This window comes from Haliotis rufescens, unplaced genomic scaffold (assembly GCF_023055435.1).
Source record: "Haliotis rufescens isolate VD_foot unplaced genomic scaffold, xgHalRufe1.0.p SCAF_1, whole genome shotgun sequence".
Classification (NCBI taxonomy): domain Eukaryota; kingdom Metazoa; phylum Mollusca; class Gastropoda; order Lepetellida; family Haliotidae; genus Haliotis; species Haliotis rufescens.
The window spans coordinates 19,146,008-19,166,852 of NW_025963779.1; the positions used below are offsets into that span (position 1 = coordinate 19,146,008).

A 20,845-nucleotide genomic window follows, 5' to 3' on the forward strand; every position below is an offset into this window, starting at 1 on the left:
TTTACACACGTAGAGGCTTTAACAATAATTGACTTATCCCCTACCCATGAAAACAGAACATGTTTTCTATATAATACCATACAATGCATCATGTCTGCAGCAACCCATCTTATCAGCAAATCGTAATACGTTATGCATCTTCATTCTCGTCTTAATTTGGTTACCCATTTCAAACATCTCTTTGTTAACATGATTCGACATAGACGCAAAGTGTCAGAAACCATTTAAGTTGCAGCGACCGCACTTCTTCCACAGATTCCAGCTATACATGGCTGTCCTCAACACGTCTTCCGACAGATTTCAACAATACCTGGCTGTCCTCAACGCGTCTTCCGACATATTTCAGCAATACCTGGCTGTCCACAAAACGCCTTCCGACAGATTTCAGCAATAGCTGACTGTCCACAACACGTCTTCCAGGAGATTTCAGCAATAGCTGACTGTCCACAAAACATCTTCCGGCAGATTTCAGCAATACCTGATAGTCCACAACACGTCATCCGACAGATTTCAGCAATACCTGGCTGTCTACAACACGTCGTCCGACAGATTTAAGCAATACCTGACTGTCCACAACACGTCTTCCGACAGATTTCAGCAATATCTGCCTGTCATCAACACGTCTTCCGACAGATTTCAGCAATATCTCGCTGTCATCAACACGTCTTCCGACAGTTTTCAGGATAAGCTGACTGTCCACAACACGTCTTCCGACAGATTTCAGCAATAGCTGGCTATCCACAACACGTCTTCCGACAGATTTCAGCAATACCTGGCTGTCCACAACACGTCTTCCGACAGATTTTAGCAATATCTGGCTGTCCACAACACGATTTCTGGCAGATTTCAGCAATATCTGGCTGTCCACAACACGTCTTCCGACAGATTTCAGCAATACCTTGATGTCCACAACACGTCTTCCGACAGATTTCAGCAATACCTGGCAGTCCACAACACGTCGTCCGACAGATTTCAGCAATATCTGACAGTCGACAACGTCTTCCGACAGATTTCAGCAATAGCTGGCTATCCACAACACGTCTTCCGACAGATTTCAGCAATACCTGGCTGTCCACAACACGTCTTCCGACAGATTTTAGCAATATCTGGCTGTCCACAACACGATTTCTGGCAGATTTCAGCAATATCTGGCTGTCCACAACACGTCTTCCGACAGATTTCAGCAATACCTTGATGTCCACAACACGTCTTCCGACAGATTTCAGCAATACCTGGCAGTCCACAACACGTCGTCCGACAGATTTCAGCAATATCTGACAGTCGACAACGTCTTCCGACAGATTTCAGCAATAGCTGGCTGTCCACAACACGTCGTCCGACAAATTTCAGCAATACCTGGCAGAACGACGCTCTGTTCTTTTCCAGTTGCGCCTTCTGTTAAGTCATGATATGGCTGAAGCAACACGTATCTACCTTCCTAAATGTGGAAATCGTTCTGGCCATCGCTCCTTTTACTGACTTACTGTCTGATCTCCAGTAACAAGTATGCCCAAGGGCGGATCCAGCATTTATAAAAGGGAGGGATCCAAAATATCAAAACCCCCTCTGCTTACAACATCCTACATTTGGTTTTCAAAAGGGGAGGGGTCCGGACCCCCTCGACCCCCCTCAGGACCCACCTATGTACAAGCATCTCAAATCTGTGGGGTAGTACCTGTTCTAAAAAGAACAAAATGGCATCGATTGCAAGGATACACATATGTAGCTGTAACCTTATATGTGACGAACATGCGAATCTATAAATCGTTAAAAAGAAGTAGAATAAAAAGGAACTGCAAGCATGAAATACTCATATCTCCCACCAATATGACATGTCCGGTTGTGTGCAATGCATTAGCTCCTGTGAACTATGTTCACTGGGCATTTTTGTAAATGGCCTAATTGCAGCACTAAAAAAGTTATTACTGGTACTGTTTTGCCATCTGCAGTTTATGATAGAATATGTTTCTGAATTTGGAATGAGTAAGGATGAGACATATGGACGAACAACTTCTTTATTACAATTAGGAGCGATGGTTTCGGTGATAACTCACTCACTCACTCACCTCACTCACTCACCTCACTCACTCACTCACTCATAGTATAGTGAATACAGCCAGTAAACTTCATGACTGAAACATTTACCAATATGAACTGCTACACGTAAATACGTCCGCACGTTTTTGTCATTCTAATTAATTGTCACCAATTGGTTTTATTGTCTTTCCTTCCTAATATTGATGACCTTTGACATTTGCATGATTGGATTTCTTGGGAAAATGAAAAAAAACTTTCAAGTCAGGGAATTTGTCACCGGTTTCTTAGGAAGTTTAAGACACATGTCGTTTTCAAATATCATTATCATTCCGTTAACGAAGTGAATTTTGTAAATCATCATGTCAAAAGTAAAACATAATGCGAGAAATATCGCTGTTGGAAGACTTGAATCTGGTGGATCAGATACGTCAGTGGCAAGAGAGATGAATGTTTCCCGTAGCACAATTTCCCGACTCTGGGTACGATGTCAGCGACATGATACTACTAAACGTGAGCGTTCAAGAGAGACCCCGTATCACCACATCAGCCTAGACTCACGACATCCGGGTCCTTCACACTCGAAACAGGACATTCGCTGCAGCACACGAGCCACTAGTGTACTAGTTTCCCGAGAGCCACAAGTGTACTAGTTTCCCGAGAGCCACGAGTGTACTAGTTTCCCAAGAGCCACGAGTGTACTAGTTTCCTGAGAGCCACGAGTGTACTAGTTTCCCGAGAGCCACGAGTGTACTAGTTTCCCGAGAGCCACGAGTGTACTAGTTTCCCGAGAGCCACGAGTGTACTAGTTTCCCGAGAGCCACGAGTGTACTAGTTTCCCGAGAGCCACAAGTGTACTAGTTTCCCGAGAGCCACGAGTGTACTAGTTTCCCGAGAGCCACGAGTGTACTAGTTTCCCGAGAGCCACGAGTGTACTAGTTTCCCGAGAGCCACGAGTGTACTAGTTTCCCCGAGAGCCACGAGTGTACTAGTTTCCCGAGAGCCACGAGTGTACTAGTTTCCCGAGAGCCAAAAGTGTACTAGTTTCCCGAGAGCCACGAGTGTACTAGTTTCCCGAGAGCCACGAGTGTACTAGTTTCCCGAGAGCCACGAATGTACTAGATTCCCGAGAGCCACGAATGTACTAGATTCCCGAGAGCCACGAGTGTACTAGTTTCCCGAGAGCCGCGAGCGTACTAGTTTCCTGAGAGCCACGAGTGTACTAGTTTCCTGAGAGCCAAGAGTGTACTAGTTTCCTGAGAGCCATGGGAATATAAACGTACTGGTCGTGGCCTTCAAAGGTCATCCGATCACAACCAAATGGAGCATCATTAGGATGAGGTAGACAGTCGTTTGCGTTTGCATCAACCTGGGCCACAGCATCAGCAACAATTACGCCAAGTTCTTCAGGAAGAATGGACTGCCATTCCACAAAGTGTCATCCTCAGGCTTCTTGGTGCCATGTACAGGAGGTGTCATGACGTCATTCAGGCCAATGGTGGACACACACGGTGCTATGCATTACGACTGCCATGCTCGAGAAACACACAAAGATATATTGTCGGCTACTGTCGTTGGTTAAGTGAGACGTAGAGCACGTAGCAAGCCCTAGATTTGAATCGCCCGTGGAAGGTGCGGTTACTTGGTCATTCTATCCGGGGATTTCAAATAAGATAACAAAATTGTTTTCGAGGTTGCGTGTTTCCAAACAAGCAAGCACACGTACCTATCAGAGACAATATAGGTTACTGTGAAAAAAAAGACCCAGCACACTCGATAATCCGGCATTTCGGGGTAACAGGGTTTGAAACTAAGGGTGGATAATCGACTGCAGTTGCATAACAAATGTTCCTGGTAGCTTAAAAAGAGTATATGCAAAAATAGGATTGAAATAAATCCGATTAATGTGCAGTGAATGTGAATTAACGCAAATGTTTATATTAGCAACTTTTATTTGATGTAGCAAGTTCTCAATATGAATACAGTTTACGCAAGGGTATATTCATAATTTAATAAATGAAGGTACAATTGAATTTGAAATGCTTGTTTGAACACTGGTAATGCACGGGTGTTAATGTGGATACAACTTTACGTATGTTATTCGCCAAATCCACACCCTGAACCACGCCCAGAGCGCTACTTTATTACCTGGTGGCTCACGACATGTCCAATCCTATTTACTGGATTCCAAAGTTCCATAAAAATCCGTAGAAAGAGAGAGATATATTACTGTCAAGCAAATGTACCAATAAAATTCCTGTTTCAAAGATTAACCACAATCGCTAAAAAATCAAGGAAGAACTTTCTTTAAATTCACACACAAAAATATTTGAGACAGGTTGAAATAATACCATGTGAATTCTCAAAAGCTTAAATGATTTGCCTGATTTTTTGGCAATCTCAGAAAAGTTCAATTCTGTCAAAACATTAAATTTTTCAGCTTAGTACACCGCTATCCCAAATTTAAGGGAATACTTCATTCCTTGATCCATTGGGCATTTGTTACCAAACATGGCGATAATAGATATAGTTACATAGTTATCTTCAGAAATTCAGGACAATTTGTAAAAAATGAAAGCCAATGTCATCTGAAGTTTACAGAGAAAACACAATGTGCAATGCTGAACATCCTCATTGACATCATAAATGTAACATTTGGGCTAAGACATTTAGGCAAGAAGTAGGCCTCCCGGTTGTGCTACCCTCATTATTGATCTTTTTCTTAATGATTATGAATCGGAATGTCTGCTCAGATTGGCAAATTAAATTCAAGGGAATTAGACCAAGAAGTTGAACTTTAGCTTCAGGTTTATCAATGATCTTATATAGTTCAATAACCATCAGATAACCAATTCCCTTCTGATCCCAACTGAACTTGAAATAAAAGAAACCAGTGAAAAATAACTCATCTGTTTCATATTTAGATCTATGTATTCAGTGCGTGAGTGAGTGAGTTTGGTTTTCCGCCACTTTTCGCAATATTCCAACAATATCACGACTGGGCACACCAGAAATGGGCTCCACACATTGTACCCATGTCGGGAATCGAACCTATGTCCTCGGCGTCACGAGCGAACGCTTTAACCACTAGGCTACCCGTCCGCCCCCTATGCATTCAGATTCAGTGTGACAAAAACTCTCCACAAGACTGTATGACAAGAGGGATGACTTCAACTTGCCAATGGTCAATTGACCCTTTATGCCGCGCAATATTCAAGCCTTTGGTGCCGACATTTCACAACTTTTGAGATACAATCGAACATGGTCTTTCTACGAAAATTTCAAAGAGTGTAGGTGCTACCGACGGGGCAGGACACCCGGTATCATAACTTCTTTATAGTGATTCATAGGATACAGTCGGAACCATACTTCTGATATAGTCGGAATCGTACAAGGTAGTAGTCTTCTTCTGTAGTAATGAATATGCTTATGAACATGTAACTGTTTTTGTCGCTTATGTTCATTTAGCTGTACAGACTGTAAGAAACTGTTTCGATATTCATTTCCAAAGTCGCTGTTATGACCCACGTTAGACTAGGTCCCAGTAGTCTCGTGCTGGTCATGAGAGGCGACTAAATTAGAGGGGTTGGTCTGTAAATAATCGAGTCTTGACCAAACAATCTAGTGATTGACATCATGAGCATCGATCCACGCAATTAGGATCGATGACATGCTTCAACCAAGTCAGCGAGCCTGACCAACCGATCCCGTTAGTATGTATGTATGTATGTGTGTGTGTGTGTGTGTGTGTGTGTGTGTGTGTGTGTGTGTGTGTGTGTGTGTGTGTGTGTGTGTGTGTGTGTGTGTGTGTGTGTGTGTGTGTGTGTGTGTGTGTGTGTGTGTGTGTATGTATGTATGTATGTTTTTATAACGGAGTTTTGAAAAGCACGAATATCAGTTATGGCCTGAAACTGTGTTCAATCTTACTCCACTTATTTAATTATTACTAAATTGTGCCTGAGAGTTAGAACTTTACTGTGCTTTTTCTGTGTATACAGTAATTGATGACAAAGCAGACAATGGGGACTTCACGGACATTTTATTTACATAAGCTGCGCATATATACACAGTACAGAGGTCAATGTACAGATATACCCGAGTCCGACAATAAACAATAACATGGGGATTGAACATGTGTGTTTGGGCAACCAGTGTCATTTTGCACAGAAGAGCGTTTAAAGCTCATGAAACATTTGGATTTGTGAGCAACATGAAGGGTACATCGAAGTTTCTAAAATATTTGTGGCCTCAGAGCATTTCATGAAAAAGAATTCGATTGAAGGGAAGCCCGAAGAAAACGATAATGATACTATACAAACATCCATGATAAACTCCACATAATAAAACAAAAATGAAAGATAATTTGACAACCAAAATTCTATATCTGTTTGGAGGCGCAATGTAAGGGAGATAACTGTACAAGACCTAAAGGGAGAACGCTGTTGGATGTCTGAGTCATAATGGCATAATGTCAGGCGTAGGTCGGAAGTCCAGACTGGCTCCTACATGCTGTGCAGAGTTGCGTCCCTTGGGCACGCCAGAATCTGGTTCGAATCTGGGCTCGTCCCGTGTCCGGGTTTGTCAGCACCATACCGTGCTTGGGGTTTCACCACAGTGGTAAACGTCCTGCATCGCTTCCCACATCAAGCTGACACGCCGTGATATAACTGGAATACTGCTCAAAGCGGCGTTATCTCTAACTCATTCAGATTACACATCATTCGGATTTCCTTGACAACAACATGGATGTCATTGGACAACATAAATATTAGAACACAATTATCAAAATGTGAGTAACAGGTAACAATACATTGACTGAAACAATTGACAGTATATGACACTGCATTGACAGATTAGTTACAGAGTGCTGACAAAAAACTAAGGATTATACAGCGCCTCGTGTTTGGACAAGCCAGTGTCATTTTGTACAGAATAACGTGTTGTGTACAGGTTCACAACATGTAGAATTGTGAATAGTTGTAAAGAAGGGTAAATATATTTTCTGAATAGTTCAGTGATTTATCACAGGGTATATGATACAAGAGAGAGCAAACAGAAAGGAAGTCGATATCCCCAAACCAGCCACACTGAAACCAGGAGGATATTTGATTGAAACCGGAAGTTCCAGTTTAAGCAAATGCAGTGTAAGGGAGATAACTGTACACACGCCAAGTAACGAACCAAACAAAGCAGCATATTTCTAACTGCTCTAACTGCTGTGTCACACTTTGCACAAACGTAATCTGCTCGCTAAAAAGAGAAATCTTGTAATTATAATACACTACACGACACATCCATGCAACCAATTACTTTTTAAAGTTTTAAAGTGCAAAGCTATACAACCAGCATATACACATACAGAATGTATTTCAATCAAGCCTGAATCTAATCAACAAATGACACCAGATGTGTGTACCGTGTGGCGTCATCGGATGGCCCCAGCGTCTCATAGCGTCTCTGATCTGCAGCTTCAACTACATCAGGCGAATCGTCATCTTCATCTGTACCAGCCGATGATTGAATCATTTCATAATGTCGGTAATCACTGTCACGTGACCCACCAAGCTCTTCCAGCGAGATATCATCGGATCTTGATTCCAGATCGTTTTGTACAGGTGACATGTATATCCCGGCTGAACCGTTCACTACGTACCTACAAGTTACAAATAACAAAGAAATACTAGTTTTAGAAGCGCAAATTAACACGCATATGTATGGTATTTAATACAGTGCCCGCCTGCATTCTCCGATCAACTAAATATAAGTTTTTAAAATTTTAAATAAAAGATGACCTCTATAAGAAATTCTAAGAAATTTACCTTGAGCACATTGAAACATAATCAGGGAGAATTTGGGATTCGGACCCACGATCATAGGTTTCTAGCGGTACTAAGGAACGCAACTCAGCACTTGGAATTACGGCACATTAGACAATCACGACAACACCGTATAAATACCAGCGTTAGTGTGTGAGTGAGTGAGTGAGTTTTGTTTTACGCCGCTTTTAGCAATATTCAAGCAATATTCGGGGGAAACCAGAAATGGGCTTCACACATTGTTCCCATGTCGGGAATCGAACCCGGGTCTTCAGGGTGACGAGCGAACGGCTAACCACAAGGCTACCCGACCACCCCTTAGCTCTTATTAACAAGTGTAGTTACTGTCAAAGTTTAAATTTCCAATTTATTTTTATTCAAATATTTATTCCCAATCGTTTCAGAAATGTACTATTACCGCTTAAGGAAGAGCACGGCCATGATGATAACAATAGAGACCAAAACGACAACCGCAGCAGAAAGGATCCATATCTGGCGACGATGTGAACTTTGTTCTGAAAATACGGACAAAGGACGCAAAAAGGTAATTACGAGTGAGTGGGTGAGTAAGCTGAACGGTGTTCCAGTTTATATCACGGCGTATCCGCTTAATGATGGACGAAAGCCCGAAGGGATACCACTTCGATGAAACCCACAAGCATGGATATGGTGCTGACAAACATAGAAACATAATCGGGGCGAATCGGGATGCGAACCCACGATCAAAGGTTTCTGGCGTGCCCACGGGAGGCAACTCTGCACAGAAAACTGCGGCCACAACTGCCCCCAGGTAACTATTACGAAAACCCATTTCCATGACAATATTTAGCTGACGTTAAGCGTTTCCATAATGAGTGAAATAACACACAAGTAAGACGTTAGTGCTAATCTATCACAACAATCAAGGCCTGTGCCAGAATCTGTTGAATGAGTTCCCTGTTGCAATGACTCGAGTTGTTGGGTACGGTGACACGCTATAAAAGCTGTAAGTCGCCGTACTTGACGAACCAATCCGGTAAGTCGTCATGAAACAAACATCACTGGGGACACATTCTTACGTGGAACCACCACTAGGGATTACATAGTGAGTTGTTATGGCGTTCAATTATAAATAACCAATACAAGTGTTTATATGCGAGTACGTTTGTTACCATTGCAGTGTTCTCCCGTCCAGCCATCAGGACAAGTAAGGCAGGCAGCATCATACTGACATGTGTTGCACATCATGGGGCACCTTTCAGAACAGACCGCCTCCATGGTCTAATGGTAGAGCGTCCGCCCGGAGATCGGAAGGTACGGGGTTCGATCCCCGCCGCGTCATACCAAAAGACGTTAAAAGATGGTACTTGTTGTTACCCTGTCTGGCGCTCGGCATTAAGGGGCAAAAACAAGGGCTGTTCGGCTCGGAGTCATGATACTGTGTCTTAGTGGGGTATTGCGGCATGGTATCTCAGTGGGCTAGCACTATAAATCGGCATCAGTCCGGACTAGTACAAGCAGCCACACACACACGTGCATGCACGTCGCTATATAAGTGCAATAATCTTGGACGCGACGTTAAACCCAATCTCGCCTCACCTCACCTCACCTCACCTCACCTCACCTATTTCAGAACACTGTCTTCCGTACCGCCCGTCCTCACACCCGTTTATACAGACTCCTGTCATGTTACACTGCGACTTCAGGCAGGCAGTGTTACAGGTCAAGTTACAGGACTCGCCGTATCTGTTGGCTTCACACTCCAGGCATTGGCCATGATGTCTGTCACATCTCACACAGTGCTGTGGACACGTGTTCTCACAGTAGTCACCCCACCATCCGTCTTCACACCCCTCAGTGCATTGGGGCGTATCTACATCAGTGTTAACTGTATGACAGTTTCTATTGACACAGTGATCACTGCACGAATTGTTACAGTAATGGCCATAGGAAGTTCCAATACATCCTTGTGAACATATTCCAGTTTGGTGGCAACGTGTGCCTCCATTACATCCGGATGAACAAAGTTTGTCACACATCTTGCCGAAATGTTGTTGTTGACAAGAGAGACATTTTTCAATATATTGTTCACATTTAGAACAGAACTGTGGACAAGAAGCGTTGCAGTGGGAGCCTTTGAATCCCTGCATACAAGACTTACAGGAACCAGTCTCTCTGTGGCAGGACTCTGAGGCACATTGGTCGGGACATTCTAGATGACACGTATCTCCGTACCAGCCTGTGGTACAGCCTTGGATACACTTTCCTGACATTTTTTCACAGGCATGATTCAAACAGTTGGACCCACAATGTCGCTCACACATTTCCCCAAAGTTTCCAACTCTGCAAGATTCACAAGTTCCACTCCGGTCACATCTCTGGTTACTACAGTGACTGCTGCAGGGGATGTTGCATTGGTCTCCATGGAAACCGGGTTTGCATGTTTCACAGGTTCCGTTACGATAACACAGTTCGTCCTCACAGTTGACATTGCAGGCTTCGTCACACTTGTCACCAGACCATCCCCTTCTGCACCCGGATGTACATATCCCGTTCAATGAGCATGGTCCGTTGACACATTTATTGCACTGTTTTTCACACAAACGTCCATACCACCCTACTTCACATCCCCGTGTACACTCTCCTTCCAGACCACATACGTTATAGAGGCAGTGCAGGGGACAGGGAGCGGTACAGCCTTCTCCGTGGAATCCAGCCTTGCATGTACAGTTTTTTCCTGTACACATTTCACAGTTTGGACAGTTTTGCTCACATTTGTTTCCTCGTCCTCCTCTCTTGCAGCCACACAGACACCTCCCCTCATTGTCACATGTCTCAACACCGTCTCCACACCGCCTGCACTTGTCACAAGTTAAATCACATCCAGGTCCGTAGTAACCTGGCAGGCAGTTTTGCAGACAGTGCCCTTTCCACCGGTGACATCTTTCATTCCTGCATCCTGTACTACATGGAGTAAGACAGTCTGCACCCCACGTGTGGCTCTGGTTACAGGGAACACCACATGCATCTTTGTATTCGACTGACTGTACATCGACATCATCCTTGCATTGTCTGCACGATAAGCCATCCTGGAAATGTCCCGATCTGCACTCTGTGGAAAGTATGTTTCAATATTAACTATGATAATCAGGTCGCTTAAAACAAACACTAGATAAAGGGAAAAGGCTGTTGATAAATGGACCGTATAAATATTGAGAATATTGCACAGAACTCTCTATCGATATGAGAACAGTTCAGCTGTCTTCCCTTAGATTTGCCTCTCACCTTCTGGACAAAGGCCGCATGTCTTCTTGCAGATAGTGTCTATACCTGGCTGAAGACAGTTCCACTCTCTACAACTTGAATGTCTATCCTGGCACGGTGGAAAGGCTGCAACAATGAAGTCAGTGCGAACGTTATTGTCTCCAAGATTAAACGCGTGAATGGACGAGGTTTTTATTTAATTTTCTCAGGCCTGATCTAAAGATGAAATAATGTTGCAAATTAAACTGGAGAGGTCACTTATCCCAGATAACTTCTTTCCATGTTCGGACCTGATACCCTACTAAACCTTAATACTTCATGATTCACTATAAAAACTCTACCATAACCACTGATTAGTTAGCACATCTTTCATATCTTATTGACATGTCGGACATTTAACCACTGCTATAACTATGATACTTCAAAGTTTGCCCAAGTGTATTCAAAATATGCCATGTGTGACGGCGAACATGCGTCAGTTATATAATATATACGTTGGATAGGTGTTTAATATATTCACCAGTACATTGTGTGAGAGCCAGCCCGCACATTGCCAGAAGGAGGGTGTTGTGGTGACACATGGTTGAATGCGTCAATCCTTGAACCTGTAGTCGACAAGAAGGTTTCCTACAGAAGCATATCAAAGTCCACAAAGGGATAGTTACCTCAAATAAAATTGCTTATATCTATCTTAAAACACAAACATAAAAGAACTAATAACTCCAAATGAGCTTGTCATTGAGCATTAATTTCCTGGCATTAAACATGGCTTATTCTGGTGACGTTTTCTCGACACAGGGTCATGTGTTATGGGCAAATGAAGAAATATACTCGCTGAGACAATTCCTGTTATTGCATTGATGACAGCAGGTGTTTGACACCCCTCATGTGCGACTGTCCTTATACATGATCCGAGATATAAAACGATTATGTCTTTTCAAATGAATTTTAGAAACATTACTTTACCTGTTTACGTGGTGTTACGAGCAGGACTAGGATGGCACATTTGCAGAGCTACACAGTGACCGAGTGAATCATATTTTCTATTTCCCTTTACGTTACATACAGCAAACAAGGACAAATACATTGCCTGTCTATGGCATACATAAAGTGTGATTCATGCCCAACTACATCCTGTCACCGTCAGCATTATAACATGCATGTCTATATATACAATGATGTCCCTCTTAACGTTGTAACATGCATGTCTATATACACATGTTGTCTCCGTCAACGTTGTAACATGCATGTCTATATACACATGTTGTCTCCGTCAACGTTGTAACATGCATGTCTATATACACCATGTTGTCCCAGTTAACATTGTAACATGCATGTCTATATACACCATGCTGTCCCTCTTAACGTTGTAATATACATGTCTATATACACCATGTTGTCCCTCTTAACGTTGTAACATACATGTCTATATACAGCATGTTGTCCCTGTCAACGTTGTAACATACATGTCTATATACACCATGTTGTCCCTCTTAACGTTGTAACATACATGTCTATATACAGCATGTTGTACCTCTTAACGTTGTAACATACATGTCTATATACACCATGTTGTGCCCGTCAACATTGTAACATACATGTCTATAAACACCATGTTGTCCCCGTCAACGTTGTAACATACATGTCTATATAAACCATGTTGTCCCTCTTAACGTTGTAACATACATGTCTATATACACCATGTTGTCCCCGTCAACATTGTTACATGCATGTCTATATACACCATGTTGTCCCTCTTAACGTTGTAACATACATGTCTATATACACCATGTTGTCCCTCTTGACGTTGTAACATGCATGTCTATATACACCATGTTGTCCCTCTTAACGTTGTAACATACATGTCTATATACATCATGTTGTCCCTCTTAACGTTGTGACATACATGTCTATATACACCATGTTGTGCCCGTCAACATTGTAACATACATGTCTATATACACCATGTTGTCCCCGTCAACGTTGTAACATGCATGTCTATATACACCCAGTTGTCCCCGTCAACGTTGAAACATGCATGTCTATATACACCATGTTGTCCCAGTCAACGTTGTAACATGCATGTCTATATACACCATGTCGTCCTCGTCAACGTTGTAACATGCATGTCTATATGCACCATGTTGTCCCTGTCAGCGTTGTAAGATGCATGTCTATATACACCATGTTGTCCCCGTCAACATTGTAACATGCATGTCTATATACACCATGTTGTACCTGTTTACCTTGTAATATGCATATCTATATACACCATGTTGTCCCCGTCAACGTTGTAACATGCATGTCTATATACACCATGTTGTCCCCGTCAACGTTGTAACATGCTTGTCTATATACACCATGTTGTCCCCGTCAACGTTGTAACATGCATGTCTATATACACCATGTCGTCCTCGTCAACGTTGTAACATGCATGTCTATATACACCATGTTGTCCCCGTCAACGTTGTAACATGCTTGTCTATATACACCATGTTGTCCCCGTCAACATTGTAACATGCTTGTCTATATACACCATGTTGTCCCAGTCAACATTGTAACATGCATGTCTATATACACCATGTTGTCCCCGTCAACATTGTAACATGCATGTCTATATAAACGATGTTGTTCCCCGTAACGTTGTAACATTGTAATTTCTTAAATACAAACTTAAAATCATGTACCCATGTGAAAGGTATACCTATAGTATTTACACACGTGGGGGCTATAACAATAATTGACTTTTCCCCTACCCAAGAAACCCAGAAGATACAAGAACAGAACATGTTTTCTATAAAATACCATACAATGCATCATGTCTACAGCAACCCATTGTATCAGCAAATCGTAATACGTTATGCATCTTCATGCTCGTCTTCATTTGGTTACCCATTTCATACATCTCTATGTTAATATGATTCGACATAGACGCAAAGTGACAGAAACCATTTGAGTTGCAGCGACCGCACTTCTTCCACAGATTCCAGCTATATCTGGCTGTCCTCAACGCGTCTTCCGACAGGTTCCAGCAATATCTGGCTGTCTTCAACACGTCTTCCGGCAGATTCCAGCAATACCTGGCTGTCCTCAACGCGTTTTCCGACAGGTTCTAGCAATACCTGGCAGTCCTCACACGTCCTCCGACAGGTTCCAGCAATATCTGGCTGTCTTCAACACGTCTTCCGACAGATTCCAGCAATACCTGGCTGTCCACACGTCTTCCGACATATTTCAGCAATACCTGGCTGTCCACACGTCTTCCGACATATTTCAGCAATACCTGCTTGTTCAAAACGCGTCCTCCGACAGGTTCCAGCAATACCTGGCTGTCCGCAACACGTCTTCCGGCAGATTCCAGCAATACCTGGCTGTCCACACGTCTTCTGACATATTTCAGCAATACATGGCTGTCCACACGTCTTCTGACAGATTTCAGCAATAGATGGCTGTCCACAACGCGTCTTCCGACAGATTTCAGCAATACCTGCTTGTCCTGAACGCGTCTTCCGACAGGTTCCAGCAATACCTGGCTGTCTTCAACACGTCTTCCGGCAGATTTCAGCAATACCTGGCTGTCCTCAACGCGTTTTCCGACAGGTTCTAGCAATACCTGGCAGTCCTCACACGTCCTCCGACAGGTTCCAGCAATATCTGGCTGTCTTCAACACGTCTTCCGACAGATTCCAGCAATACCTGGCTGTCCACACGTCTTCCGACATATTTCAGCAATACATGGCTGTCCACACGTCTTCCGACATATTTCAGCAATACCTGCTTGTTCACAACGCGTCCTCCGACAGGTTCCAGCAATACCTGGCTGTCCGCAACACGTCTTCCGGCAGATTCCAGCAATACCTGGCTGCCCACACGTCTTCCGACATATTTCAGCAATACATGGCTGTCCACAACGCGTCTTCCGACGGGTTCCAGCAATATCTGGCTGTCTTCAACACGTCTTTGGACAGATTTCAGCAATACCTGCTTGTCCACAACGCGTCTGCCGACAGGTTTGAGCAATATCTGGCTGTCTTCAACACGTCTTCTGACAGATTTCAGCAATACCTGGCTGTCCAACCGTCTTCCGACATATTTCAGCAATACCTGGCTGTCCACAACGCCTCTTCCGACAGGTTCGAGCAATATCTGGCTGTCTTCAACACGTCTTCCGACACATTTCAGCAATACCTGCTTGTCCACAACGCGTCTTCCGACAGGTTCCAGCAATATCTGGCTGTCTTCAACACGTCTTCCGACAGATTTCAGCAATACTTGGCTGTCCAACCGTCTTCTGACATATTTCAGCAATACCTGGCTGTCCACAACGCGTCTTCCGACAGGTTCCAGCAATATCTGGCTGTCTTCAACACGTCTTCCGGCAGATTTCAGCAATACCTGGCTGTCAACACGTCTTCCGACATATTTCAGCAATACCTGGCTGTCCACAACGCGTCTTCCGGCAGATTTCAGCAATACCTGCTTGTCCTCAACGCGTCTTCCGACAGGTTCCAGCAATACCTGGCTGTCCTCAACGCGTCTTCCTACAGATTTCAGCAATACCTGGCTGTCCTCAACACGTCTTCCGGCAGATTTCAGCAATACCTGGCTGTCCTCGACACATCTTCCGACAGGTTCCAGCAATACCTGCGTGGTCCCAAAACGTCTTCCGACAGAGTTCAGCAATACATGGCAGTCCAGAAAAACGTCTTGCGACAGAGTTTGGCAATACCTGGCAGTCCACAACACATCTTTCGACATATTTCAGCAATACCTGGCTGTCCCCAACACGTTTCCGTCAGATTTCAGCAAAACCTGACAGTCCACAACACGTCGTCCGAAAGGTTTCAGCAATACTTGGCAGTCCACAACACGTCTTCCGACAGATTGCAGCAATACCTGGCAGTCCACAACACGTCGTCCGACAGGTTTCAGCAATATCTGGCAGTCGACAACGTCTGCCGACAGATTTCAGGAATAGCTGAATGTCCACAACACGTGCTTTCGACAGATTTGAGCAATACCTGGCAGCCCACAACACGTCGTCCGACGGGTTTCAGCAAAACCTGACAGTCGACAACGTCTGCCGACAGATTTCAGCAATAGCTGGCTGTCCACAACACGTCGTCCGACAGGTTTCAGCAATATCTGGCAGTCGACAACGTCTGCCGACAGATTTCAGCAACAGCTGACTGTCCACAACACGTACTTTCGACAGATTTGAGCAATACCTGGCAGTCCACAACATGTCGTCCGACATGTTTCAGCAATACCTGGCAGAACGACGCTCTGTTCTTTTCCAGTTGCGCCTTCTGTTAAGTCATGATATGGCTGAAGCAACACGTATCTACCTTCCTAAATGTGGAAATCGATCTGTCCATCGCTCCTTTTACTGACTTACTGTCTGATCTCCAGTAACAAGTATGCCCAAGGGCGGATCCAGCATTTATAAAAGGGAGGGATCCAAAATATCAAAACCCCCTCTGCTTACAACATCCTACGTTTGGTTATCAAAAGGGGAGGGGTCCGGACCCCCTCGACCCCCCTCAGGACCCACCTATGTACAAGCATCTCAAATCTGTGGGGTAGTACCTGTTCTAAAAAGAACAAAATGGCATCGATTGCAAGGATACACATATGTAGCTGTAACCTTATATGTGACGAACATGCGAATCTATAAATCGTTAAAAAGAAGTAGAATAAAAAGGAACAAGCATGAAATACTCATATCCCCCACCAATATGACATGTCCGGTTGTGTGCAATGCATTAGCTCCTGTGAACTATGTTCACTGGGCATTTTTGTAAATGGCCTAATTGCAGCACTAAAAAAAGTTATTACTGGTACTGTTTTGCCATCTGCAGTTTATGATAGAATATGTTTCTGAATTTGTAATGAGTAAGGATGAGACATATGGACGAACAACTTCTTTATTACAATAAGGAGCGATGGTTTCGGTGATAACACCGTTATCAAGCAAGTGAAGTACAGAGTATGGTTGACAAGAATATATAGTGTTTATACAGTTGAGTAGGTTTAAGATCAGTGACACTGTTGTATTTGTAATGAGTTGTGTTTCTGCATGAAGTCAGTCAGTGAATGCAACAACTGTGTCCATAACACTTTTTTGAGGAACATACACTCAAGCAATGCAGAACTTACCAACAAGAAAGGAAATGTATTCAATACTGTGAGATGACATTATGTGCCAAGTTTGGTGAAGAAATACGGTACGGTTTTCAAGATCTGCTCCGGAAACGAGGACTACCGCCATTTTCAGTCTAAATCAAAGTCGTTGCCATGGAAACTCGAAAAATATTATTTTTTTAAATCCCAAACTATCAAAAGGCACCAGTTCACCACTAGACCTATCAATGTGCCAAGTTTGATGAAGAAATATGGTACGGTTTTCAAGATCTGCTCCGGAAACGAGGACTACCGCCATTTTCAGTCTAAATCAAAGTCGTTGTCATGGAAACTCGAAAAATATTATTTTTTTAAATCCCAAACTATCAAAAGGCACCAGTTCACCACTAGACCTATCTATGTGCCAAGTTTGGTGAAGAAATATGGTACGGTTTTCGAGATCTGCTCCGGAAACGAGGACTACCGCCGTTTTCAGTCTAAATCAAAGTCGTTGCCATGGAAACTCGAAAAATATTATTTTTTTAAATCCCAAACTATCAAAAGGCACCAGTTCACCACTAGACCTATCAATGTGCCAAGTTTGATGAAGAAATGTGGAAACTCAATTTAAAAAAAAATAATTAAATCCCAAACTATCAAGAAATATGGTACGGGTTTGAAGATCTGCTCCGGAAACGAAATGTGACGGCCGGTCGGACGGAAGGATGGAAGGACGGACGGACGGACGGCGACCACTCCTATATCCCCCTTCCACTTCGTGGCGGGGGATAATAAACATTATACATCATTTACCTTCGTGTATGAGCAGTTGTGCTGATGTGCACGTACTGACGTCGCTTTTTGTGAATCATACTTTTTTTATCCCTAATCCCTATTGCTTCTTGAAATTATTCCGGGTTGTTTGTTTCGCAGTGAGTGTGGTTTCGTTTGGCTGCTTGTACGCTTCTGGACTGCTGGTGCCGGTTTCCTGGTGCTAACGGATTCCTGGTGAGAGCCCATGTTTCAACATGGACATGCCACTCAGATACAGTACACTGACTCCCATCTGACCTGTCCTTGTTTTATCTCCTGTATGTGAGGCAGGTAACAAGTACCATCTTTAAACATCTCATGGCGTGACGCGCACGGGGAATCGAACCACAGGCATACTGCTCTCCAGGCAGACACTCTACCCACTAGACCACGGAGGCGGTCAGAAGGTTAACAGAACGTCAAACAACATTAAGGATAAGGATAAATAGACATTTTATATTAATGTGATATAATTTGTTATTCTTGTATGGTATGCATAAGTAATCATCAATTAACAATTAACATGACCGCCTTCCATGGTTTAGTGGTAGAGCGTCCGCCCAGAGTCCGGGGTTCGATCCCCGGTCGCGTCATACCAGAATTTCGTTAAAAGATGGTACTTATTGTTACCCTGCCTGGCGCTCGGCTTAAAGGGGCTAAACAAGTACTGGTCGGATCGGGGTCAGTACACTGTGTCTGAGTAGGGTATTTTGTTAAGCTGTGGCATGGTATCACAGTGGGCTGGCACTATAAAACCGGCATTAGTCTGGACACACACACACACACACACACACACACACACACACACACACACACACACACACACACACACACACACACATATACAATTGCAATATTCTTGGACGTGACGTTAAACCCCATTTCACCACATTTTCATTTCCGAGGTATGCTCGTTGAACAATGTCGGGTGTATGTTGATGAAACCAGTTGTAACAGGGAAAAAGAAACTGTGCACGAGGACTTATCTATTCACTTATGTTATACGTGGTTATATGTACTCGTTCTGCCTCGCTTGAGTGTAGGTTTTATGCGGAATATACGCTATGAGTTTCCGAGTACACATGAATCACGAATTCTCAGTAATTCGTTGGGTGAGTGTGTTACAGAAAGTGCATGCTTGTCGAAACACGCGACTAACGGGATCGGGTGGTCAGGCTCGCTGACTTGCTTGATGCAAGTTATCGTATTCCAATTGCGTGGATCAAAGCTCATGATGTCAATCACTGCGTTGTCTGGTCCAGACGGTATTATTTACAGACCGTCGTCCTATTCCTGGAATATTGCTAAGTGCAGTGTAAACAAACAAACACACAAACAAACAAACAAACATGCTGCCATGATCCGAACAGGGCTGTGGGGTGCCTGATGATCACGCAGGACACAATCCCAGTTTAATTATTTGTAATTGTATCTACAATACAATATCTAATCCAATAGCTCGCCACCTAATCTTATGTGTTCTAAAACCAAGTTATATTCTTAGTGTTTGCGTAAGCATTTGATAATACAAGAAAACTTCATTTCGTTGTTTTTGCAATATAATGATTTGTTATAATATGTTGTATAATATAATTAGTAGATAGTAGTGTTTCATTGCTGTTTTGACAATATAATGTATTGACATGCCTTGTACAATGTAGAAAGTAGATCAACTGTTGCGAACTTGCCTTTCGCTATGGTCTGTCGGGCCGACATTATGCTGTCAGATACCCGCTACTGGTCGTAACAAGCGACTGGAATGAACCGGGTTGTCAGGTTCTACTAGATCTTTTCTCATGTATTCAATCCAGGGTTTGCTTGACCCAGACTCGATTATTAACGGGCTGTCGTGACAGCTGCAATATTTCCGACTGCGACATAAAACAACATTCTCTCACACATTCACTCGCTTGTTAAATTAGCATACCGCATTCTTTCTTCTCCTCCATATCAACTATTACCCGGGAATAGGAAACTGAGACATTACCAAAATACGTCCCGTAGTTTCGATACTTGTTTCAACTTATTTGTTTTATGATACCGGGAAATACACTTTTTCGTGTTTACGAAACTATCAGTATAAAGAGTATTTTTGACATGGGAAGTTGTCGGTTTCCCCGATATAGTCGACCTGCTTACATTCCCATTTGTCTTGCAGCAAGACTGCAACACCTGACAACAGAAAATGATCATACTAAACATGAAATTAACTGAGAGCAGTGTAACGGCGACACCACAGGAGAGATTAAACTTCCCGTGCTTTACAATTCATACATATACCCCATCCGGTAGCGCCCTCTACCTTGAATAGCTTCCCTTTATATCTGACTTTACCTTCAAGAAAAATTGATTTCATTCTAATTCAGTCGGTTCTATCGAATGACATTGACATTTCATGACAGCGAGTGAGCATGGTCTTATACTGTTTTAACACATAGCAGCCGTGACAACGAGACTAGGTCTCATGTGATGTAGTCCATCTTCCCGGGGCAAGGGTGTTAAATTACGTTCTCTGCAACAAACACATTCGTTCTTTAAAACCCATATCAAATCTGAGAGAAAAACGTAAGACAAAAATAATTCAGATTTATTTGGTCTAAATTGTTTATTTGTTAAAGCTTGAATACATTACATATTACGGAATACATTTCATGTTATATGTACATTGTATTGAAATATTGACACGTTATAAAGCTAACTGTTTTCTGTAAAAAAAGACACGTACATTGTATTTACACTATTGACACATGACGTCGTAATATGTGATCAACAGCAAAAGTAAATGATTCATTTATGGAATATACAGAATATCATAA

General features: G+C 43.0%; 1 protein-coding gene and 1 long non-coding RNA gene across 2 annotated transcripts; both read right to left on the reverse strand.

The window, feature by feature from the left end:
* Window positions 1-6,058: 6,058 nt before the first annotated feature.
* On the reverse strand, window positions 6,059-9,034 carry LOC125378005. The gene is made up of 3 exons (XR_007219978.1): window positions 9,002-9,034; window positions 8,269-8,365; window positions 6,059-7,687 (listed from the first exon to the last, which is right to left on the reverse strand). It is a non-coding gene; the product is annotated as an uncharacterized LOC125378005 (long non-coding RNA).
* A 405-nt stretch (window positions 9,035-9,439) lies between these two features.
* Window positions 9,440-11,686, reverse strand: LOC124113403 (multiple epidermal growth factor-like domains protein 10). Its single transcript, XM_046473733.2, has 3 exons — window positions 11,614-11,686; window positions 11,115-11,219; window positions 9,440-10,941 (listed from the first exon to the last, which is right to left on the reverse strand). The coding sequence occupies exons 1-3, from the start codon at window positions 11,672-11,674 to the stop codon at window positions 9,440-9,442; spliced, it is 1,668 nt and encodes a 555-aa protein (XP_046329689.2). The 5' UTR covers window positions 11,675-11,686.
* Window positions 11,687-20,845: the final 9,159 nt, after the last annotated feature.

Excerpts from the sequence above, each read along its gene's own strand:
- LOC124113403 (XM_046473733.2), bottom strand. The coding sequence starts at position 11,674 with ATGTGTCACCACAACACCCTCCTTCTGGCAATGTGCGGGCTGGCTCTC. Across the intron at positions 11,220-11,613 it reads GGCTCTCACACAATGTACTG|CCTTTCCACCGTGCCAGGAT; the intron begins GTGAATATATTA and ends TCATTGTTGCAG. Across the intron at positions 10,942-11,114 it reads ATGCGGCCTTTGTCCAGAAG|AGTGCAGATCGGGACATTTC; the intron begins GTGAGAGGCAAA and ends TACTTTCCACAG.